Genomic DNA, 26108 nt, shown 5'->3' on the forward strand with positions numbered 1-26108 from the left:
ATAAGGGACAATGCCAGATGGACCCTAATAGCCTTAGCACAATGCCTGGCACACAGAAAAAATTTAATAGGTATTTATTGACTGATTGATTTTTTTAATCATTATGTATTACCAGGGGATAATTCAGTACTCTCTTAAAATTATTATTGTGTGTCTTAAATTAGGATGCAAAAGTCTGTCCCCTAAAAGGGGCTCCTTTTTCTAAGAACTTTAGAGGGGGAAATGAACAATGACTTTATTTTCTTGTGGGTTAAATTTCTTCAATTTCAGAGCAAGCAGCTCCTCTTGGGATTCATAGCCAAAAAAAAAAAAAAGACAAATGAATAGAACACAGACGCCAACCTTCTTTACACTATTTGCAACAGCTTCCTTTTGACTGAAATCATCAGCAGAGAGTTCACTTCCAAATTTGAATTCTGGGTGAGCTTCCTCCTCTTGGTCAACTACGTGAAAGAGAGAGAAAATGATCACAAGAGCAAAAAAAGCAAGAGTTAGACTGCCAGGCGTTGTTCAAGTGCTTGGATATGAGATGAAGGCTAGTGGGAGAGAATGATGCTGCCAGATTAGAAGAGGTCTCAAAAACATGTGGTTCTGATTTCAAAACTGAAATGACATCAGCTAGGCAAGGATGAGAATACCAATTCCATCTCAGTGAGACAGGAGTATTCAAAGCTTAATCCTCAAATGCCTCTGGTTATATTTAAGGCTAAAAACATCTCAGACCTTTTAAGGTATCACACATGCGCGTGCGTGAGTGCGCATGTGCATATACACACACCCACACCCACATACACATACACTACTAACCCCCAATTACATAGATCTAACAGTACTGAGAAGAATACTGGAAATTTCGATTGGGATTTCAGTGCTGTCTAATGAAGTGACAAGCATGGAAAAATGTGTTAAAAAACAACTGGGGTCTAGGAAGAATTCTATAACTGATACAAAACTCTGGATAATGTAACAGAAAGTAAAAGATGAAAGGACAGTGAATTAGGATGGTGAAGAGATACCACAACTCAATTTCCAAGTAATAAAAATAATAATACAATTTACATTTATATGGTATTTTAAGGTTCATAAAATATATTATCTCACTTGGTTGTCACAACAAATCTTTAAGGTAAGTGCTGTTATGCCATTTTGCAGATAAGCTTAATGCCTTGCCCAGGGTCACACAGCTAACGAGTGTCTGAGGTGGGACTGGATTATGTCTTAGTAATTCTAAATACAGAGGCCAGGCCACTATACCAAGTTACATCTCTAATATCAGCAGTGTTTAATCTTGCCTTTCATTTTAAAGATGCACATGAAATCCTTGAGACCAATGTTGTAAATAATCTAAATTTTTATTAATCCAATAAATCTAACTTACATGTAATTTAATATAATTTATATATTACATATATAATATATATATATACATATGTAATCACATACACATATATATATATATATATATAAGCTAATAAATCTAAACCTTTACTAAAGGTTAGAACTTTGATTTATATCAGGTGACACTAAGGGGATATGAGCAGTCTGACTCCAAGGTCCAGTAGAATACCACGTAACTAGGCACCGTGCTAAGCATTGAAGATACAAAGAAAGGTCAAAATAGTTCCTTCCCTCAAGGATCTTATATTCTAAATATGGAGACAAAACGTCAACAAGATATATATGGAGTGGATGGAAGGCAATCTGAGAGGAGAAGATAGCAGCAGCAGGGGCAAGGGGGAGGAAATGATAGACTGGAAAAGGCCTCCTGCAGAAGGTAGGATTTGAGCTAATTCTTAAAGGAAGCCAAGGAAACTATGAGGTGAAGATGAATAGGCAGAGAATTGCAAGAAGTGGAGAGGCAAAGGTAAGGAGATACAAAGATTGTGTGCTGTGTTTGAAGAAATGCAAGGAGGCCAGTGTTTCTAGATCACAGAAAAATACTGTAAGAAGAAGGGAAAGGTAGACAAGGGCCAGGTAAGAAAACATTTTAATTGCTAAAAAAAATTCATATTTGATCTTGGGAAATAATAGGAAAGCATAGGAGTGCACTGAGCAATAGATGACACTGTGAGACCTATGCTTTAGAAAACATCTTGGTAGCTGACTGGAGAGTATGAGTGAGAGTGGTGGGAGACCTGAGGCCAGGCAGAGGACTACTGTCCTGGGCATAAAGGCTTGAACTAAGGTTGTGGCCGTGCAAGTGGAGGAAGGACATGGAGAAAATGCTGCTAAAGTAGAAGTGACCAAACTAAACAGAGGACTGGATATGTAGGGTAAGAGGGAGGAGTTGAGAATCATACCCAGGTTGTGTGGTTCCTTTAACAGTAATAGACAAGTTCAGAAGATGGGAAGGTTCTAGGGAAAAGATAATGAATTCTGCTTTGAACATGCTGAGTTTGAGAGATGTCCAAATGGCATTTGGCAATGTAGGACTGTAACACAGAGGAGAGGCCTCCTGAGTGCCATACTGTTGCTCCTGGGTGAGTTTTGAAAGCTGTATGAATTTGGTAATTATCACAAGCATGTGGGAAGTCAGAGAAACAGTCATTGGTTTGCTAAGGGGTTGAATTCATCATGGAGAACAGTGCAACTGTGGAGCTCCTTGAGTGGGGAGCTATGATCCTGATCTAATTGTTTGACTTTAAGCAAATTACTGACCTTCCCTAAATTAAGCCTTTTCCCCTCAGCTACCTAATTATCCTTCTAAACTGCATAATTTTGACTCTCTCTCTAAGTGAGAAAATATCTGTAGAGCTGTTTTTAATTCTTTAAACAAAAGATATTCTACAAGAATATCTCAAAAGTCTTCATATAATTTTAAGCTAGAAGTGCCCTGACTTTTGGGATATTTCACATAATTCCAACCTATTTATATTGTAAGGCAGCTAGGTGGCACAGTGGATAGAGTGCTAGGCCTGGTGTCAGGAAAACAAGTTCAAATCTGGCCTCAGACACTTACTAGCTGTGTGAACCTAGGCAAGTCACTTATTTAACACTGTTGGCCTCAGTTTCCTCATCTGTAAAATGAGCTGGAGAAGGAAAGGGCAAATCATTCCAGTATCCTTGCCAAGAAAACCCCAAATGGGGTCATGAAGAATTGGACACTACTGAAAAACAACTTAAAAACAAAAATTATAGCTATGAGACACTGGTGTTACTCATGATCCAGCTAAATGCCAATTTTCTGTCATCTTGTTTACCAGTTCCAATGGTCTATTTTATCCCTGTGACTTGCAAAATAATTTGAAACTCCTCAATAATCCATTTCAAAACAAACAATAAGACTGTCCACACATGTAAACAGAAATAAAGTCTGAGACTTCCAGATAACTTTATATAGCAAAGAAAGCCACGGACTTAAACATCAGATGATTTATTTTCAAGGAGACAACTCATATAGTTATTAGTTATGTGAAGGTAGGAATGTCTTTTAATCTTTTAGGATCTTAGTTTCCTTATTTTAAAGCAGTCATAATAATCCAGAATCTCAGAATTGGAAGGGACCTCAGAGGCCAACTTAGTTAGAATACTTTCTACAACATACCCAGACAACTTAAGTCAACAAACCTAAATCAGTTAATCAGTTTAGAATGTAAAGCTGTCGACAGGGACAGGGACAGTCTAGGTGGCACAGAAGATACAGCACTGGGCCTGGAGTCAGGAAAATCCGAGTTCAAATCCAACCTTTGATACTTACTAGCTGTGTGACCCTGGGCAAGTCACTTATCCTCTATCTGCTTCAGTTTCCTCACTATAAAATGGAGATACTAAAAGCATCTACCTTCATGACTGTTGTGAAGAACAGATATCTATAAAAGCACTTAGCACAGCTCCTGTAACATGGTAGGCACTTAGCAATGTTTATTCCTATCCCCTCTCCTAAAGAGGAATAGCACATAGTAAGCCCTTAATTAAATGTTTTTACATTCATTCACGTAATGAGTTTCTTGTACTTCACATAGATCCCTTTACACAAGTCACCATTTTCCTTATCTGAAATTATTTCTCTTTTTCTTTTATTAACTTAATTTATGAGAAGTTTCCATCCTTCTGGGATGATTGCATAGACTTCTTGTCCAAGGGATAACTATCCATTTACTGAACCCATTGAAATTGGTTCACCCAAAGTCTATGTTTCATGTCAGACTATGCCCAGATTTTATCTTATCTATCAACATATTCTAGGCTTCTGGGCAGCGAGATGGATCAGTGGGTAAGAACACCAGGCCTGGAGTCAGGCTGAGTTCAAATTCAATCTCAGATATTTATCAGCTGTGACCCTAGGAAAGTCACTTAACCTGTCTGCCTCACTTTCTTCATCTACAAAATGGAGATAATAATAGCACCTGCCTCTCTGGGTTGTTGTGGGGATCAAATGACATAATTTTCGTTACATAATACTTGTAAGTTTTATAACATTTATAAAGTGCTTTGCAAATCTTAAAGTGCACGTAGCACTATCAGCTACTGTTAGTTATTATTACTGTTGCCGTTGTTGTTATTAAGTCTCTTCTCCGCAAGCATTATAGCTTCTTAAAAACTGACTTCTCCTTGCTAGAGTGCCAGGTTTGGAATAACAACTCTTGCTGCTTCCCCATTCCAAAAAGGATAATAGCATTATGGCAAAGCAAATAAGTAATTGTTTTTGCTTTTAGGTATTTATATACTACTAATCTCAGGATAATTGTGAAGTAAATGCTTTGTAAATTATAAAGGACTATAAAAGTGTAGGTTATTCTCATTATTAATATTACAGTCCAATAAAAATCTGCTTTTGCTTCATTACCTCAACTGAAATGACTTGGGGACCTCAGGAGTCTTATTTATCCAAATAACTGCCACATTTCTCCAATTTACTTTCTAGGTGTAAATACAGGTTGTTCAGTCTTTTTTTAGTCATGTCCAACTCTTTGTACCCTATTTGGGGTTTCCTTAGCTAAGATACTGGCGTGATTTGCCATTTCCTTCTCCAGCTCATTTTACAGATGAGGAAACTGAGGCAAATAGAATTAAGTGATTTGCCCAGAGTCACACAGCTAGTAAGTGTCCAAGACCAGGTTTGAACTTACGTCTTCTTGACTCCAGGCCTAGCACTCTATCCACTGTGCTACTTAGCTGCCCTAGATACAGGTTCACCACTTGTATTTGCATTTGTACTCATTTTCAACGCTCTTTGATTCTGCTCATTCAGAGCTGATATAAGTAAAACTAGAATTCACATTCATGTTCATGGGCAAATCCTAGAGCATGGAGTTGTTTTGCTAACCCCATGCCTTCTGAAAACGCTTCAAGGGCTCCCATGCTGTGAATTTATGCCCAACAGTTGAGTCTACAATGGGAAGTAGGATGGACCAGCTGTGACATAATCTGAATATTAAAGTAATAGTTATGCTCCTATGTCACATTTTGGCTTTGAAGAACATTAAGATATCAGATTGGTGCATGAGGCCTAAATGAAACATAATGAATTAAAAGGTCATCTACACACTTAAAGGCTAATTCATCTAAAAAAAAAAGTCAGTTTCCATGCTCTTACCTTGCTTTTCAAAGTACTCAAATAAACATAATATTTTAAAACTCACCACTTTCTATTTCTTCTTCATTGTCATCTTCTAAGATATTTACTGGGGCTGCTGATTCTCCAGCTTCCATCATACTTTTTAAAGCTTCAAGCTGTTCTGTTTAAAAAAAAAAAAAGATGAATTAAATCACATATCATGAGTTCCATGTTTTGTAATAAAAATAAAAACTGATAAGGAAACATCAGAATAAGCAGTCAATCAGATGGCTTGAGAACCCCCATGTTTATCTCTGGGGAAGCTAGAGCAGAAGAGGATCTTCTTTAGAAAGTGTAGCCTTTACTTAGGATGTTCATTCCCACATATCTGGTGATGCCCAACGTCATTCTTCATCTGGATTTTTCTTTGTCTTTTCAAACCTGTGTTCCAAGTCCCTGTAACAGCTCTCAACCTCTCTTGCCAGGTAACTTTTCCGAATTTCTGCTCTCTATCTGGCTCAGCCCACTCCCTCGGCAGGATTAACCACCCCTGATTGCCCCTTCCCTAGTCCCTTCTACTGCTCCTTGCAGAATTCCAATTCTTTTGGAAATAAGCTCTCTCACATCCTCCGATTTTTCTCCTTGAACATACCACCTTTACAATTTTCTCCAGCAGACACTTCTTTTACTTCCAACAAGTCAAAGAGTCAGATGGAAGGATCAGTTCTCTCTTAATCTTCTATTGATACCTTCAGAATATTGTTCTGTGGTCATTCAACATGTCCTTTTTGGAAAATATTTTTTGGGGGTGGAAAGAGAATAAGTATCAATATAATGCTTACTATGTGCCACGCACTGTGTCTTATCCTCACAACAAGCCTGAAAGGTAGGTGCTATTATTATCCCCATTTTGGAGCTGAGGAAACTGAGGCAAACAGAAGTTAAATGACTTAGTAATTATTAATTACTGATGATTATTATCTCCTCATCTTCAACAAACTCATGCACTAATCTCTATGACACTTTTCCACTTTCTTTTTAAAAATTCTTTTCATTTAATTCATTAAATATTTCTTAATTACATGTAAATTTTGTAACAATTACTTTTTAAAATGTTGAGTTCTAAATTCTCTCCCTCCCCCCCACCCATCCCCCCTTTTTGATAAGGCACACAATCTCGTATCAATTATACATGTGAAGTCATGGAAAACATATTTCCACTTCAGCCAAGTTGTAAAAGAAATGCAAACCAAATAAAACAATAAAAATAAATAAAGTGAAAAAAGTATGCTTCACCATACATTCAGAGTTAATCACTTCTCTCTCTGGAGTTGCATAGCATCTTTCATCATGGGTCCTTTGGAATTGCCTTGGGTAATTGTCTTGATCAGAGCTCTGACAGATACATTTATCCATGCTTTTCTAACTTACTTATGTTATCATCCTTTACGTTTAAATCATTTAACCATTTTGACTTCACCTTGGTATACAGTGTGAAACACTGGTCTGTGCCTAGTTTCTACCAAATTGCTTTCCAGTTTTCCCAGCAATTTTTGTCCAATGTTGAGTTCTTACCCTCAAAGCCTGGATTTTTGGGTTTATCAAATACTAGATTACTATGGTCATTTACTACTGTGTATTGTGTACCTAATCTATTCCACTGATCCACCACTCTATTTCTTAGGCAGTACCAGATTGTTTTGATGATTACCACTTTATAATATAGTTTGAAATCTGGAACTGCCAGGCTACCTTCTTTAACCTTTTTTTTTCCTTATTGATTCCCTTTATATTTTTGTCCTTCTGTTCTTCCAGATGAATTCTGCTATTTTTTTCTAGCTTTAAAAAATAATTATTTGGTAGTCTGATTGGAATGGCACTGAATAAGTAAATTATCTTAGATGGAACTGTTATTTTTGTTATATTGGCTCCACCTACCCATAAGCAATTGATATTTCTCTAATTATTTAAATCTGTTTTTATTTGCGTGAAAATTGTTTTGTAATTGTGTTCTTATAATCCTCAGGTTTGTCTTGGCAGATGGACTCCCAAATATTTTGTAATGTCTACAGTTATTTTAAGTGGGATTTCTCTTTCTATCTCTTGTTGCTGGGTTTTGTTGGTACTTTTCCACTGTCCATAATGATTCCAACTCCTTACTAAAACCATTTTAGTAAATGGCGTACTCTTCACCTCCCCCCCAACTTTGCAACCTTTATTCCTTTCTTTATTGCACTTAATTTAATTTCTTTTAATGACTCTTTCCCATCTGCATACTATCACACTCAGGTGATGATATTCTAAAAATAGAAATTCAGCCCAGCTACTGACTTAAATCCTATCCCATTTAACCTCTTACTTGATTGCCAAAGTTCCCAAAAGAGGAGTTGATGGGTTGTTTTTTTTTTGTTTCTATACCCTCCCCTAAGTATTTAATTCCCAGTTCCTTTCCATTTCCCTTCCATCTCTAACATCCAAGTGAAACTTCTCCCACGGAAGTCATAACTGACCTTCCCTAACAGTCAAATCTAACTTTTCCCCCTCGTGTTTGTGTGTTGAATTTTCTTTATTTGTCTCTGTTGACCAACCCCTGTTTAAACGCCTCCCTTAGGTGCCATGATACTTCTCTCCTACCTCTCTACCATTTTCACAAACTTTACTTATTCTTCTCCCTATATATGTGTGCTCTCCAATGTTCTATTGACTTTTTTCTCCTCCCTTTCCATTCTTTCCCTTGGAGGGGAAACAGGGTCTCATCTAATCTCAAGCCTTCAACTACATAATAATAATGATGATGATATTAATAAAGATGGTTAAATTAGATATGCCTCATTATGAATAATCATTATTGTTAGTTGATATGTGCTACGTGTAGTGTAATAGAGCACAATCCTCAAAGTCAGGAAAGTATGGGTGTAAGGCCCACCTCTGACACACATAGGCTATATGAACAGTTCACCTTTCAGTGTTCTAGGCATTTTGTGAGAAGGCCCAACCATGCTGACCCTTCCTTACTATTCACTCTTCATTGCCATCTTATCCTCCCACCTGTTCCACATCCATACTGATTCCTGGTCTGGTCTCTTAAGATGACTCCGCCCTAAATCCAAATCAGTGATTGGTGGTTCCTTTTCTAGAATCAATATCTCTTAAGAAGGCCCAGCCACAGATCCCCTAGATGGTTCTACCTCCACAATGGCTGCCTGGTCTCCTTGGGGAAAAAATCTTCCTGAACTCATTCCTTAATAGTTAACATACTCCTACCCCATACCCCCTCATACTTTCCCTATCTCATTGATTTTGAACTTCCAACTATCACTGTACAAATACCATTCCCTGTACTCCACTGCCCATTCACTTATTCAACCCAACATCATGCCAGTCTAGATCCACTTATCCCTTTCACCGAACTTTCTGGGATACTTAATCTATAGTTAAGAAACTTACTTTCATTTTAAGCCTTTTCCTTACTCATTCCATCCATCTTCTTACATTAATTAAGATCTGGTTCCTTAATGAAGATACAGCATCCCTGACCAGCCTTTCCAACACTGGTTACATTTTCACTTACACTCAATTCATTGATGGTGGTGGTGGAGTCAGAATGCTTCTAATTCCTCGCTGCCACTTCCAGTAAAGAGTTCATTCAATGCGTATTTATTGCTCAATCAAGACTCTGATAACTACTATTTATGGACCCCTAGAACATACTCTTTCCTTCCTCAGTGAATTCAGAATCTGGTTCACCATATTTTTCTTCCATCTCCTGCCCTCACACTAGAGGACTTCAACTTATATACTGATACTCCTTCCAATACCCTAACTTCCAAGTTTCCCAATTTATTTATAACCTACTCTTCCATTCAACCTCAGCTACACACAGAGATGGTCACACCTTTGACCATGATCCATAAATGTGCTTGCCATCATACATAAGTGTTCTATTTCCATATTCATGAACTCAGAATTTTCCACACGGGATCATGATTTTTTATTATTATATCTTTGCTGCTGCTTTAAAACCTTCTCTTCTTTTTTTCTGTATTAATTTATTTTTAGTTTTCAACATTCACTTCCACAAGATTTTGAGTTCCAAATTTTCTCCTTATCTCATCCCCCCCCCCCCACTCCAAGGTGGCATGTATTCTGAATACCCTTTCCCCTAATCTGTTCTCCCTTCTACCCCCCCCAACTTTTCTTATCCCCTTCCCCTTCTATTTTCCTGTAGGGCAGAACAGAGTTCTATATCTGTATATCTTATTTCCCTGTATATCTTATTTCCCAGCTGCATGTGAAAACAACTTCCAACATTTGTTTCCAAAACTCTGGGATCCAAATTTTCTCCTCTCCTCTCTCTCCACCCACCCTCATTGAGAAGGCAAGCAACTCAATACAGGTTATACATGTGAACTCTCTTCTTCATATCCACTGTGCCCACCAACCCTTTTACCCCTTCAGTTTTTTTCTGAAGACATTAATCTTGCCCTGGCTCTACATGCTCCTCCCCACCTTGATAAGTTAGTGAACTAGTTTAATTCTCATCCTATCAAAGATCTTGCCCAGACAAACTTCAGTTTTGGAGAACTGCCTTTATCTGCTGCCTCTGCTTTACTCACATGCTGCTAAACAAAGTTAGAGAAATTCATGAGACTGTGCTGACTGGATGTACTACAAACTACAATCTCAACTGAATCCTCATTGGGGCAAGTCAGTTTTCTCATTCTTACCTAATTGATTCATTACCCCATTCAGTACAGGCTTTTCAAACCTTTTCATCCCTCCTTACACTTCCTGTTGCTCCTCCGTGCCTTACTCCGCAGCAATTGAGGCCACTCACTGAGGAACTCTCTTTTAGTCCCTCCACCTTACCTCATATCACTCAGATGCTTTCTTCTACTATCTCCCCCTTCACCACCAGCTTACATAACAAGATGCCCCTCCTGCTTGCTAAGGCAAACGCTTCTACATGCACAAGTAAACCCATCTTATCCAGAAGATTTCACTCACTATTATCTCTACTCTCTCATGTATCTTCAATCTCCCCATCTACTGGCTGCTTCCTTACTGCCTACAGACATAACCATGACTGTCCCAATCTCTTAAAAAAAAAAAAGGTGGGGGTCTGTCCATCTCTATTAGTTCCTGTCCCATATTCTTCTTCCTTTTTTGTAGCTAAACTCTTTGAGCAGCTAAACTCCTCCGCTTCCTTTTCTCTCATTCTCATTGCAACTGTCTGTAATCTGCTTTCTGACCTCATCATTCAACCTAAAACTAGTCTCCAAAATACCAATGACCTTTTCATTGCCGAATCTAATGGCCTTTTCTCACTGTTTATGCTTCTTGATCTCTCTGTAGCCTCTGACCTGTAGAGCAACCTCTTCTCTACGATACTCTCTTCTCTTAAGGTTTTCATTACACTATCCTGGTTCTCTTCCTGCTTTGTCTGAACTGCATATTTTTATTATGGATGGGATCTTCTTCTGGGTCATGCCTGCTAACTGTGGGTTAGCAGACTCTGTCCTGGGATTACTTCTCTTCTCCTTCTATACTCTTTCTCTGAATGGCTTATCAGCTCCTATGGATTTAATTATCATCTCAATGCAGAAGATTTTCAGCTATATTTGTCAGTCTCTAACCTCAGTCTTACATCATCAATTTCCTATTGAATTGGATGTCTAACAGACCATTTTAAACTCAACATGTTCAAAACTGAATTCATTATCATTTTCCCCAAACCCTCCCTTCTTCCTAACTTCTCCATTACTGTCAACAGTGTCCTCATCCTTCCAGGCATCCAAGCTTGCAATCTAAGTGTCATCCTTGATTTCTCACTTTCTCTCCAGCCCATATATCTAATTAGCTGCCAATTCCCGTTGTTTCTACTTTCGTAACTTCCCCCATGCCTGGAACATTCTCTCTCTCTCTCTCTCTCTTCCCCCCCCCCCCACTTCATGACTTCCCTAACTCAAGTCCCAACTTCTACAAGAAGTCTTTCCTGGTCTTTTTTAATCTCGGTGCTTTCCCTATGATGTTTTCTCCAATTTATCTTATATATGCCATGTTCATAGCTAGTTGTTTGCCTGTCTCCCCCATTATACTATAAGCTACTTGATAACAGAGACTGTCTTTTGCCTTTCTCTGTACCTACTAAATTTAGTATGGGGACTGACACATAGTAGGCACTAAATGCTTATTGATTTGACTCCTCATTCACATCCAATCATTTTCTAAGTTTTGTTGATTCCACCTCTAAAATCTCGCTAAAAATTTTTCCCCATTTCCATAATTACTGCCACAATCCTTGCTCAAGTCCTCATTATATCTCCTCTTAACTAAGGCAAAAATCTTGGCTCTGTTTCCTTCTGGTCTCTTATCTCTCCAATCCATTCTGCACACAACTGCCAGATACATCTTCCTAAAACAAGGCTTTGATCACATATTCCTTTGCTCCAAACTTTCAGAACTCCCCATAGTCTACTGAAATTCATGGCACTGAAGGTACTTTGCAAAACAATTAAAAGAAAAATCCCTCTTAGATTATAAACTTCTTGGAGGGCAGGGACAAAGTCTTATTCTTTGGCACATAGTAGAGGCTTGATAAATGTTTGATTGTTTATCTAGGATTCTATCACCCTCATTTCCTGAGATGGTGGTTTGCATAATAAATAACTGTTCAAATGAAGTGACTGGTGCTATAGAAGGTGCTATGGATAAAGATCTTTCAGTGGATTCTGAGTCATAGAATGACCCAAATTCTACTCCCTAGGTTTGAAAAGTGAGATCATCCTGCAGCAGCAAAGGGCAGCACCCTCAGGTTAATCATATGCTTTCACGAAAACGGCTCAGACCAAAAAATCTGGTGTAAACAACTTTGGAGATAGTAAATGTGCGACCTATGCACTGGGGATACAAAGTATCAATGCCAGCATCACACTATTTGGAGCTATTTACCCACCGACCTGACAGGAAAGTCAGAAAAAAAATATGGATACTGGAGTCGTCAAGCATATTTTTTAAGAAAATACATACTAAGAATTCGAATGCAGAAAACTCCTTTCAAAGCAAATGAGGGAAAATTATGCTAATTGAGCTTAGTGTACTGATAAATTGCAAGAAGAAACTTTTTAAGAGCACTTGAGAGATATGAGGCTAAGAAAGAAGGAAATATATTGCATGCTGGACACTTACCTTGTCCAGACACATAAAGCATATTTTGTTAAATTGGTATAGAGGTGTACTTGACTTACTTTTTTCCACCTCAGGTTTCAGTCGTTTGTTTTTGATCAATATTTTTCTTTTGAGGTCATTGGGGGATGGTAATGGTCTTCCTGGTTCAAGCTAAAATATTAAAGAAAGGGATATGTATTACTGAACAATAACCATGCACCTCATGCAAATATTAACAGAACCCCCAGATTCAGACTGAAGACAAAGATTAGTAAACTAACAAGGGTAGTACCTCACAGGCTGGATGACAGAGTTGGGATCCCAAAAGATCCCGATAGGCTGGAACACTGGGTCAAATCTACTAACATGAAATTTAATAGGAATAGTGGACAAAAAGCTGGCCTTAGAAGTCCCATTTCTAATCCACAGAGGCTGGGCAAGTCAATTAACCTCTCAGCTGCTATACTGCTGCACTCCACTCTGCTTTCTACCTGGTCCCTATGCTTAGACCCTACAGCACTGCTGTCTAGATTGATTAGCGTTTATCGAGTAGGACTCAGACAAACTATGCTGGACTCCAGGCATTTTCTGGCCATGTCCCAGCTCTTTCTTCCCTTCTTCCAGGCTCTCCTCATCTCAGTCCCTAAACAGTTCCACTTCTTGCTAATCAATCAGCACTCTGTAGGAAAGGAAACTGAGGATAATTGTTATTATCTAGTCAAACTCATACCTGAAGAATTCACTCTACTAGCTACCTGGTAAGAGATCATCCGACTTCTCCTGGGAAAGCTCTAGTGAGGAGACTCCCATGTTATGTCAGTCAATCCTATTAGTCAATTATCCAGTAGCTCCATTCACCTTCCCTGTGATTTCCTCCACCAAATCACCCCTCCCTGTCTACACCCTATAGGTGTAGTCTATCCCTATTAGAATGTAATCCACCTGAGGGCAGAGAGGGACTGTTTTGTAACATATAGCATTTTTGTTACTGTTCAATCCTTTTTTTTTTTCTTCACTCCTGTTGCACTCTCTTGGCTAAGATATTGGAGTGATTTGCCATTTTCATCTCCAGCTAATTTTACAGATGAGGAAACTGAGGTAACCGGGATTAAGTGACTAGCCCAGGATCAAACAGCTAGTAAGAGTCTGAGGCCAGATTTAAACTCACAAAGACTCGTCTTCCTGACTCCAGGCCTAGTATTCTATCCACTGAGTCACTTGTTTAGCACTCAGGAAGCATTTAATAAATGCTTATTCATTCAGTGCCCTTGGTAACTCTCTAAATCCTGTAATTTTCAGAGAAGTGCCTTTCTGCATTAGTTTGAAAAAGTCCTTTATCAGGAGCTCTCTACATTGATAAACTCACTGGCACAGTGGAAAAAAAAAGTTAAATTATTCTACATGTAAGATGAAGAAGGTGGGGCCAGATTTGTTTGGGGTGGGAGGGAGATCTAGGGTTTTAAGGAATTTCAAGCACTGTATGAGTCAACAGAATGATAAAATAGCCTAAAACAAACAAACCAATCCTAATGTGAGCATCTAGAAGGTGCAGTGGATAGAGTGCAAGCTTGAAATCAAGAAGACCCATCTTCATGAGTTCATATCTGGCTTCAGACACGTAATAGCTGTGTGACCCTGGGCAAGTCATTTAACTGTGTTTGCCTCAGTTCCCTCAACTATAAAATGAGCTGGAAAAGGAAATGGAAAACCACTCGAATAGGGTCAAGAAGAGTCAAATATGAGTGAACAACAAAAAAAAAATGTATTAAAAGAGAGGTTAAGTAGGAAGTTAACTCTACCTGTGCCCTGTGTATTTAGTTCTGCATACCACATTTTAGGAAAGTCATTGATAAGTTGGAGTACATCCAGAGGAGTTTGAAAGAAGAAGGGATATTTAACCTGTAGACTTGGAAGTGGCGGGGGAGAGATAATGATATACATCTGTTTTCAAACATTTGAATAGCTGTTATGTGGAAGAGTGAATATCTATATCTATATATTATATAGCTACATAGTATATAAGGTTATATATTATATATCTACCTATCATATAATTTTATACATTCTTTCTGTCTATCTATCTAGTCTAGTCTAGTCTAGCTGACTCCAAAGGATACCCCTAACAACAACAGGTGGAGGTTGAAGAGGTAGATTAAGGCTTGGTGTAATTAAAACTTTCCTACCATTAGAGTAATCCCAAAGTGGAGTACGCTGCTTTGGGAAGCCACGAGAGCCTCCTCACTGGGAGTTTTCAAGGAAAAGCTGGACAACCACTTATTGTATATATAATAGAGGAAAATTTTCAGGTAGAAGTTGGGTTAGATTTATTTGCTACTTCACTATCACTCTACCTGAAGCCTGCTTGGAAGTCTAAACTTCTTTTGGCCTTTAACTCCCTGATTCTAATTGAATAACATGACATATACTGATCTAAATGTCTTTCCTAGAATGCAATTTAAGACAAATATCTGCTGCTGCTGTTTGTCTTTCCTGCCCTTCCTTCCACCAAGGAGGTGATGCCATGACATGAAAGTGAATTAGATTTAAGTGAAGAAAGGCTGTGCAAAGTCACCAGACTCACTTTGTCCTCCGAAGCCATTTGAGTCCAGAGGCCAGATATAGATTAGGATGACTGGCGATGCAGTGGAAAGCATCTTGAATTTGTTCTCAAAGGGCCTTAGTTCTTATCCTGGTTTCGCTAATGTATCTTCCTGGGAAGGCTACTTGACCTCTGTTTCTCAGTTTCCTCATCTGTGGGGTGAAGGGGTTGAACTTAGCTTCTTCCTAGCTCAAAATCTATTATCCTGAGGTCCCTGGCTCCTCAGTCTGTGATTCTGAGTTCCTAGTAAGTTATACATATCTATTTCCACTAGATGGCAGTAGAAAGAGTTGCCATCTATTTTTCTTATCCCCTAAATGGCATCAGTTTTCAAAATCTCAGTTTTTCTTATATGACTCAGAACTGAAAATTAGGTAGCCACCGCTTTTGGTAACTAAGCAGGTGAATGTTTAGCCCTAGGGCAATTTCACAGGTCCCTGGAAAATCAGGAGATTTTCAAAGAGTATGAATTCAGTTTAAAGTTTTAGGATCCGCCTGTAATAGACTGAAATTATTAGAGTGGAGAGAAAAATTCCTAGAGTTTTACCTTGTTATGAACTTGAGAGAGTTATGATAATTAGTAGGACAGGACTGCCTTTCTCTAGCTCTAATATGGTCCAAATGAATATCAGATAATGATCTGATAGAGCCCCCAAACCCTTTTCTGACATGAACGCTTTGATCATTGCCATTTACCATCTGTCCTACACAGTGAAGTGGGGTGCCCCTTGGAGGGTACTCATAGTACTAGCTATGTATAATATATGTCTACATGCAAAGAAAAGTTGAAAACTAAGGGAGATAGCCGGGTTACTAAAAGACAAACTCTACTTTTACCTTAATCATCAATACCTTCAGGGAAGGAATACTGCATTTCTCTTCTCATTGAAATAGACATGTGAACTCTCTTCATCCTTGTCCTTTCCTTTCTCTCTCTTTTCTTCAAACTTTCCTCCAAGTACCCATCTCCTTTTTCATGTCTTTCTTCAATTGGTCATGGTAATGCTTCCATCCGCAGGATTTTCATATCACTCATTTGGCATTTAACATATAGTGTACTCTTAAAAACTGCTGGATAGATACATCTATGTGTATATTCTGTCTCCTCAATTAGACTGTGAAGTCCTCAAAGGCAAGGGATGTTTCAAATTTTTTTTTTAATCCCCAGTGCTTGTCATAGGGCTTTGTGTTTTTGTGCTCAATCAATACTTGTTTTTTATGATAATAATATGAAACGCACCAAAAATCTAGTAGTCTTTTCTATAAGAATGAGTTTACTGGCCCTACCTTGAAAATAAAAACTAGATTTATAGTGATTCTACCAAATGAAACTATATGTTAAATGCCAAATGAGTGATATAGAAATAGCCAAATTGATGAAATCACCTATCCATCCCAGTATCAAGAATCTCTAATCAAATAAAGTAGGAAATCTATAATGATCTGGATAATCTGATTTATGTCAAACATCAGGCTGAATAATTCAGGCCCTAAAATAGATCTTTTGGCCTAAATTATCTAGTGTCTTACATTGATAAAATTAGTTTTGTGATACGTACACACAAGACTAATAAAAATAATATAGATTCATTCACACTTTCTTAAATTTTTTGATAACAGGGAACAAGGAGACGAGGTGAGGTGGATACAGGTATAACTGACAGCTTGAGATGTGGCCATATAATTTTGCTGAACTAAAGATAATTTGTTGAAGCCTACTGATTTCTGAAGCTCACTTCGAAAGCTAGGTCTGAATACTGATATTAAATACAAAGTGCCTCCCTGAATATTCATTCCTAATTTCACTATAACTGTATGTTTTTCTTTTGGTGATCAAAATTGCTCTTTTGTGGTCTGTTAACAACTACTTCTTAGTGGATAAGGAAAGAACAATAACACTTTACATTTAAACAATGTTTTACCTTCTCCAATGATGTTTTATATAAATTGTTATTTGATTCTTATACTGCTTGATGGAGCAGTATAAGAATCAAATAACATAATTTATATAAAACATAGCTGATATCACCCTAATTTTACTGATCAGTAAAATAAGCTTCAGAGAATGTAAGTGACTGATGTAAAATCAGAGAGCTCGGTAGTTTTGAATCAAGGTCTATTAACCAGGCTTAATTTCATGAAACCAAACTGTGGACCCTTTCAGAAGATGCTTTATTACATTTTTGAACAGAAGGCCCAATAACTACGAGGTCCTAGGGAACTACAAAATTAAATTGACCTCAAGATTTACTTTATATCTGTTTATCTTGACCCCATTATATCATGAATAAAGAGGCATTTGCCCCTAAAACATTAAAATACATAAATATGGAAATCTTCTCTATTGGTCTGAAGATCCTACTTGACTCTTTAGAAATGCATTTCAAAACAAATCCATTTAATCTAGAAAAATGGTCTGCTAAAAATACATACTGGATGTGATTCAAGTGCTTGTTTCAACAGGAGATCCCCAAATAGATCTTCACAGTACTTGGACATCTTATACTGTTGATATTTGCTAGGAGAAATAATTGTAATTGTCAAATTCAAACACATATTAACAGTTATAGAAATAAAAAAAAACCTCATCCCCAAAGAATTCAAATATCCTTTCTGCATAATGCATGATTATTCCCGTGATGTTCATATTAAAAGTACTTTTTAAAAATATCATAAAACTTTAATTGATATAAAATAAAAACAGTGTAAGGGCTGCTTGTACAAACTGACAAGGCTAACTAAAAATGTCCTCCGGCTTTTCACAGTACTTTGTCTGGACCTCGGCTTTTCACTTATCTCACTCTCCCTTACTGCATAGCTATTTATGTACAGACCTCTTCCCCTCCCCTTGCCCCCAATTTGATTGTGAGCTTCCAGAAAACAGTCTGTGTCCATCTGTCTCTATCTCCCAACATTGTGGGCTGTGCTCACAGTTAGGGCTTAATAAATGTACGTTGAACTGATGCTGCCACCTCTATACTAAGTAACTGTAGGAATGTAGCCCAGGCTTTAACCTTTTTGGAGTAAATGTTTTAACTATCTTAAAATAACTTGGGAACTTTTTAAGGCATAACACAGCATACAGAAAGCTACATTAAAGCAGAGCATTTTTACTGTTTAGGATAAAAAAAAAAGCATCGGATTTGTCATTCATTACAAAGGCAAGAGTAGAAAGAAATGAATGGATCACTCTACCTGCAATGATTTTCAAAGGACAGAATGACAGGATACTCTGATGTAACAAAGGCTGTTTCCTTGATGGCTTGAATCACGTCCTTTAAAAAGCAAACCAAGTTAATGTGTAAGGGGACCAGAGCTCTATACATACTCACAAATCAGGTCTTACATATTGGGGAGGGGTATCCCTCCCAGTGCCTGGCATAGTGTTACATACTTAGTAATTGTTCAATTAAAAAAAAACTGGTTGGAATAAATTAATACGTTCATCAAACTACCTATTGAGCTGTCAGATATCTCCATGATTACCTGCTGTGTCAAAGCAGTCCTTGTCAATCATTGTAAAATACTCTGTGGTTCAACTACAGTCAAATAAATAACCTAAATTTTTCTACTGTGATAAATAGATGACTATAGCTGAATAAATGTTCAGTTTCACGTTCTTCAATCAAGAATGTCACTCCATTTTTCTTTGTCTCAACTTGGATTCCTTGCCATCACCATCGAATGCTTTCTCTCTCAATTGAACTACTTGCAGAATTATAGCTAGAACCATGCAATTTAATTTTATTCTTAGTTACATTATATGTGCTAGTTTTACCACTCCAACCAGATTTTAAATACTTTGCGAGCAAGGACAATGTATTATCAATCAATCTATAAACATTTATCAAGTGGCTACTATGTGTAAGGCACTGTGCTAAGCTCTGGGAATACAAAAAGAGGCAGAAGACAAGTGTCTGCCCTTAAGGAGTACACAGTCTAATGTGGGAGAAAATGCAGACAAGTGTGTATAAAGCAAGTGATAAACAGGAAATAATTAGCAGAGGGAAGGCATTGGAATTAAGAAGGTGTGGGGAAGGCTCCTTGTAGAAGGAATCCTGGCCACATAGTATGAAATCAGTAAGTCTTATTGATGTCCTTCCTGTCTATCCAATAGTCCTTAAAGATATTAAGATATGACAAGAAAAAAATGTGTAATGTTCTAAGGGATTTGGAGATAGTTTCCCAAAGTCTCTAAAACCTTGGCATTCTTGCCTTGTGTTGATCTATGTCCATTTCACTGGTGCCTAGGGATGACACTATGTGATAGAAAATTCATTTCAAAAAGAAAGAGGCAGAAGCAGAAAGAAATGAATGGATAATCTACCTGCAGGAATTTTCAAAGGACAGAATGGTAGGATACTCAGATGTAACAAAGGCTGTTTTCAGAGTTTGCACTGACTTTGTAACTACAATCTACTTTTGTTAACCAGCATACAGTGGCATTTACTGAGTGCACAGAGTGTATGACAATGAACTAGATACTATGTTAAGTTAAAAAAGGAGGAAAAAATGTTCCTGCTATCAAAAAACAAAATGTTGTCCAGAATGTTATCCCTCCTCATCTCTGCCTTCTGGCTTCCTTCAAGTCCCAGCCAAAATTCTACCTTCTACAGGAACCCTTTCCTAATCCCGTTTAATTATAGCACATTTTCAGTGCTGACTATTTCCAATCATTTGGAAATAGTCAGCACTGATAATGTAATATATGTGTATATAGCTATAGCAACAGATATAGATGAGGCAGCTAGGTGGCTCAGTGGATAGAGTACTGGGCCTGAAGTAAAAAATTCCTGAGTTAAAATACAGCCTCAGACATTTAGTTAACTGTGTGACCCTGGACAAATCATTTAACCTCTGTTTGCCTTAATCCATTGGAGAAGGAAAGAGCAAACCACTCCAGTATTTTTGCCAAGAAAACTCCATGAATAGTATTAGTGTGCTATGGTCCAAGGGGTCATGAAGAGTTGGACACAACTGAACAACAACAAGAGAGAGAAGAGAGAAAAAGAGAGAGAGAAAGAGAGAGAGAGAGAGAGAGAGAGAGAGAGAGAGAGAGAGAGAGAGAGAGAGAGAGAGAGAGAGAGAGAGAGAGAGAAAGAGAGAGAGAGAAAGCTTAACTGTTGTTTGTATTTTTATCTCCCCCATTAGACTGTGAGCTCCTTGACACCAGGACTGTATTTTTGTCTTTTCTGTATCATGAGTGCTCAGTACATTGCCTGGCACATTGCAGGTACTCAATAAATATTTATTAACTGAATTATTGACTCTGAATTTGATAAACCCAAACCTCATTTGTATCTACAATATTTACTTACATGACATACAGTTCTTGATATTTCTGATTTATAAATAAGTGTGAGGAGTGTGACTGAAAAAGAAGGGGTAGAATTTATGCAATCATGTGGGTTCTAGCCTGCTAACATCTTTCTACCTTTATTAATTTTTTTTGTTATTTTTCCTCTCTGCAAACAGTGAAAAGTTAACTTTAATCTAGATTTTATTACTAATATATCTTTTCCTTAGCAATTCATTATTGCTCTAAATGAACATTGCCTTACATACTTAAGGTATCATTGCTACATTATGAGTGTTTGTGAGATGGAAAGTAGGGTACAAGTAATTGAAAACTGGTATTTCTATCTTTGATTTCCTTTTGTTTTAATTTTCTTATTTTGGACTTAAACACCTTTGGTCCAAGGGAAGGAATACATAGTTCCACTGTGCATCTGAGTCCCAGCTTTCTTCATCTTAGTCAATGTTAAAAACAGCCTTAGTTCCTTGCTTCTTTAATATCAAGAGATCTCAAAATAAATATCCCATCTGACTCTTGACTGCCCTTTTAAGGACAAAGTGGATTTAGCAGAGAGATGGTTACTATTTCAAAATAGGAAAAAAAGGGAGTATGAAGAGGGAATTCTGAGGGAAAAATATTGTTTTTGATTTTAGTAAAACAGGGAGAAAGTGAATATGTAAAGAGGGTAAACAACACCTCAATGCAAATATTTGTCTTTACTATTTCACCATGTAAATTTTCAAACTCTTGCTCTTTCCCACTTAGCTAGGAAGGAATGATGACAACTATAGTTTCTGGTTGGGGGAATGATACTGTAAAAAAAGGAATTCTTAATCTTTGTGGGTCAAGGATACCTTCTCAGAATGTTTTTAAATATACAGAATAAAATACATACGATTACAATGGAAACCAATTATACTGAAATATGGTTACCAAATATGAAAAAAAATAAAAAAGTTTACAGACTCCAGGTCATGGACCCCTGCTGTGAGATATAGGTACATTTTCCATCTTACCTTAAAGAGAATATCTGTACACATTGCTTTTCCATGAGTTATTATTGGTTCTTGATCTTCTCCTTTCCCATCCCAGCAATCTAGTTCAACACATCTAAGAACAGACCAAGATGACAAATATTTAATCCTTTAAATAAAAGAGTATATGCAAAAACTTTAAAAGTGAATTATTTTCTTGTAGGACCAGAAATAGAATGAATTATGAAAGTTATTTTAAATAAGGTATGCTATTTAAAACCTCTTCCTAATGTAACTACTTTGTTTGATTCTATAGCATGCTTGCATTGTATTAAACATTATATACCCTTCTATTATCACCACAAATACTGAGCAATTTCAATGTACAATATGTGTAAAAAGAAGTATAAGTGAAAAGTTTTCATTCTTACAGAATGGTGGGGGGAGTAAATTTTGGATCTTTTAATAGACTAATTCTTACTTAATTAGCTAGATAAGTATTATTCTAATACTCATGCTATCATTCACCAGTGGAAGCTAAAGTTGTATTTAAATTTACAGGAAGGAAAAGCAATAAGCATTTATATTTGTTCACTATATGTCATAGCCTACTCTATGTCAGGCACCCTGCTTAAGCACTTTATAAATATTATCTCATTTGATCTTCACAACAATCCCATGAGGTAGTGTTATTATTATCCCCACCATTTGACAATTGAGAAAACTGAGGCAAGCAGAGGTTAAGTGTCTTGCTTAGGGTCACACAGCTATTAACTACCTGAGAATGAGATCTGAACTCAGGGCTGTCTGACTGCAGGCCCTCTGCTCCATCCACTGTGCCACCCAACTATCGCCAAATATATATTGTAGAAATCTCTGAAGCATGTTTCCTCCCTGTGATTTCTTTTCATATTTTATATTTACATTATAAACACCATTTTGGCATGCACATTATTTTATTATTGCATAATGGTTTTAATTTTTTTTCCTTAGGCAATTGGGGTTAAGCGACTTGCCCAGGGTCACATAGCTAGTAAGTGTCAAGTGTTTGGTCTGAGGCCAGATTTGAACTCAGGTCCTCCTGGCTTCAGGGCCAGTGCTCTATCCACTGCGCCACCTAGCTGCCCAATGGTTTTAATTTATTAAAGGTAAATTATAACAAATTTGTTAAAAAGGAATGAAGTAATTTCCTTTGCCACTCTGATTATTGTATTTATACCTTACACATCATGGGAGTTACAGGCACAGTGCCCCTATGACCTGGAGAATCCATGTACAATTTTCTGGCACCCCATTTGTACCTAAGAAGAAGTCTGAATTTCTTCTTTTTCTTTTATGGGGTGTTTACAGTACCTTATTGTAAAATTTGGGTTAAGCATTTGGTCATAGGTTATATGTAGGTCAATGTTAAATAAAATTGCTTTTTCCGTATCATCTGCTGGCCTTTGTATGTCATCTGCAACTTCCACAAAACTCCCCTCAAAATTCCCATTTAATTTCCTATGCCAATCCAAATATATCCAAACCACAATGGAGAAAGTCGTGATGTGGAAGGGATAACTATGTATGCCTCTTCAGGAGACTATCATGGGTTAAATACAAGCTTATAACACGGAAATAAAAAGCAATTATCTCAGCTTGCCAACCTGCATCCAGCTAAGAGGATTTGTCTGTACATTTCCACAGAAGATTTCCCGCCAAACTGACGTCCTGTTAGATATGTGTTATGGGAAGAACTGATAAAGTAGTGGGCCAAAGGATGATCCATTTCCTGGTAAAGTTCCAGGCGGTCAAGGAAGACTGGAGCATTTTCATCTGACATCAAATATCTGCAAAACCCATCACTGGATATGAGCCCTAAAAAAAGAAAAGAAAAAGCTTATATGGCCTTGTGCATTTACAGAGGATTGAGGTAAAGTTAAGAAGTAGCCCAATGGAATGAAAGCCCCTGTTTCAGTCACAGAAACTAAAAGAAGCTTTAAACAGTGAAGGTGTGAGTTTAATCTTCTTTTTCTAAAGAGTCTTCATCCCATAAAGGCAGCTTTGGAGGAGGAGATGACAGGGAAGTATACTAACTTCACAGTTTCTCATGCAAACAGGCAGAAACCCAGTCCAAATGCAGATCCTTACAGACAACATTGCCCTTCTCTCACTTTCCCAAAATTACTATTTGTACTTTCTACATATTGTGTACTTCCTACCTAGGGATAGGTTGTTTTATCCCAGTAGAACATAAGTTCTTCTAGGGCACAATGTGGGGAGGGGGGCAAAGAGGCTTTAAAAATGTCTGTTGAATGAGGATGTTCACAATTTTAATGAACTACTACAATGTGAAATCAAATGCAATACTCAGGCTGTGTCTGGAGTATTAGGTAGATAGGGAAAATATGAGTATTAAAATTCATTCTTCAGATGTCCATACTCTCAATGGCCCTTTTCCAATGATACTATTTCTAATTTAAAATATTTATTCATTCACACAGTCATTTGTTCATTTATATGCTGGTGATTTCATTGTATGGAAAAACTGCTGGAAACTTCTTCCACTGACAGACAAATTTTCTATAGCTTAAATTCTTAGACACCTGACTGGAGCAGTGTGGGTAAAATGATGTATCTAAGGTCACATCACATTAGTACGTTTCAGAGACAGGACTTGAAGTCAGGTTTTCCTGAGTTCCAAGGACAGACACATATCCACTACGTATCTTGTCTCTATAATGTAATAAAATATGAGTTCTGTATCTTGACACATATAATACACTTAATAAGAACACTATGCACTTAATAAATGCTTGTTGACTGGCAAAAATCATTGTCCATAATGTAAAAACAACTAGAACTTGTAATCCTAGATAATAGTTTTTGCTACATGCCAGGAACTGTGCTAAGCCCTAGTGATATAAAGAAAGGCAGATAAACAGAGTATGTCTTCATGGAGCTCACATTCAAATAGGTAAACAGTTTTTATAATAAATAATTCCTTTCAAATCTTTGAAATGGAAAATTCTGCATTTAACTTTTCTGTATCTTCAAGCATGTTATATTTTAAAGCTCAATTATGCGAATACACAATGGAAAAAAAAAGTTCTAAATGGTGTTTTATGACATGTTGAATTTAAAATGATACTCTGGCTAGTATGGATGGTGTATCTAGTATGAAAGGTGATATATTTAAAAACTGAAAATCAAAGTAAGTTACCTGATCTTGGCACTAGAAAGCTTTTGTGTTTCTTAAAATTCATTTAGCCAATATCTATGTAATTTACTTAAAATAAATGCCCACCTTCCTGCTTTTTTTTAAGAGAAAGAAAAACAAAACAATGTCTTCATCATTACCTTTTGTCTTCAACTCATCATCAGGCTCATAAGTCTCAATTATCTGCATTGCCCTTTTTGTATCATAGAATGGGAATAAAATTTCATTCAGTCGAGGGTCTCGTTGATGCTAAGATTAGAAAATAACTCTGTTTAGCCTGATAGTATTTGCCATTTGCAAAATTCTTAGGATGTTTCATATAATCAAAACAGAAAATTTCTAATACATGAAATGCAGAGTATCACAATTCTAACTTAAAAGTGTCAAAATAGTTCCTTCTTTCCTTCCTTCCTTTTTTCCTTCCTTTCCGCCTAAAGAAAGGATTCTTCTAGGGTACTTTCTCATAGAGAAAAGGAGAGGCAGAGAAACTAACTATTCTATGCTGTCTTATTTTTATAGAACCAAGGACTGTATGGATGATCATGCATATTTTAGGCCTAAATCCATATAATTTAACTGCAACTAATCACTATGCTGGTATAGGAGAAATTTTAGTATAAACATCCTGTTTTTATTTGAATACCTTCATATAACTTTTCTATAAATAACTGATCATATAATTTTTCCTTATCAGAATTGGAAAACATTCTATTGAGCAAGTTTGCAAAAGTAATTTAATAATTGGAATATCATCGCAAAACTAATGAAAAAAGGATATAATTCATTGTTTTACATTTATAAATTGACAGTTTGGTATTATTTTAGTAATTTAAAAAAAACTAAGATCAATTAATTCTAAAGGAAATCATTGTTTGAAATTTACTCAAGAAAGCCCATATTGTGAGGTTATTAAGAACTTAGAAAAGTTGTCTCACTCAATTTCAGGGCTAGAGTCTCCTGTTCCTATATTAATACCAGAGGGTGGAATAATATAACTTTCCAAAGGTGTCTGACTTAAAAGAGAACCAATGAAAAGTCCAATTTACGAAGTCTTTTTTTTTTTTGGTAGTTACAATTCTTTATTTTTTTTGTTGTTGTTCATTGTAGATTTGAGGGCTGCACACTGTGTACCTGATTCTCCATAAAAATAAAGAAAAAAAGATGAAACAAAATTCAACTGAGTCATGACAGGTAAGCAGATGCAAGCAAAACTTTATCAATAAGTATGACCATGGCAACACTTCTTTACCCAGATATATGCACATTCTTGGGGAAAGGAATTTTTAGGTTTGTGGAATTTCCACCCTACCACCAATTTGGATGAATAATTTGAAGGTGGACAATGTGGATGCCTGTGGCCAGTAGAGCACTTTATG

The 26108-nt window shown here is 36.9% G+C and overlaps 1 protein-coding gene across 8 annotated transcripts in view; it reads right to left on the minus strand.

Moving 5' to 3' along the window:
• PLCB4 (phospholipase C beta 4) overlaps positions 1-26108 on the minus strand; it is a 473095-nt gene that overhangs the window by 82842 nt on the left and 364145 nt on the right. For all 8 annotated transcript variants that reach the window (XM_027840353.1, XM_027840351.1, XM_027840358.1 and 5 more), the window contains 8 exons: positions 24873-24981; positions 23180-23390; positions 21576-21669; positions 18459-18538; positions 17697-17781; positions 12745-12835; positions 5583-5678; positions 343-443 (listed from right to left, as the gene is read on the minus strand). In XM_027840353.1, coding sequence (XP_027696154.1) covers positions 343-443; positions 5583-5678; positions 12745-12835; positions 17697-17781; positions 18459-18538; positions 21576-21669; positions 23180-23390; positions 24873-24981 — 867 coding nt within the window. The remainder of the gene's footprint in view (positions 1-342; positions 444-5582; positions 5679-12744; positions 12836-17696; positions 17782-18458; positions 18539-21575; positions 21670-23179; positions 23391-24872; positions 24982-26108) is intronic.

This window comes from Vombatus ursinus, unplaced genomic scaffold (assembly GCF_900497805.2).
Source record: "Vombatus ursinus unplaced genomic scaffold, bare-nosed wombat genome assembly UNPS02014841.1, whole genome shotgun sequence".
In the NCBI taxonomy this organism is placed as follows: domain Eukaryota; kingdom Metazoa; phylum Chordata; class Mammalia; order Diprotodontia; family Vombatidae; genus Vombatus; species Vombatus ursinus.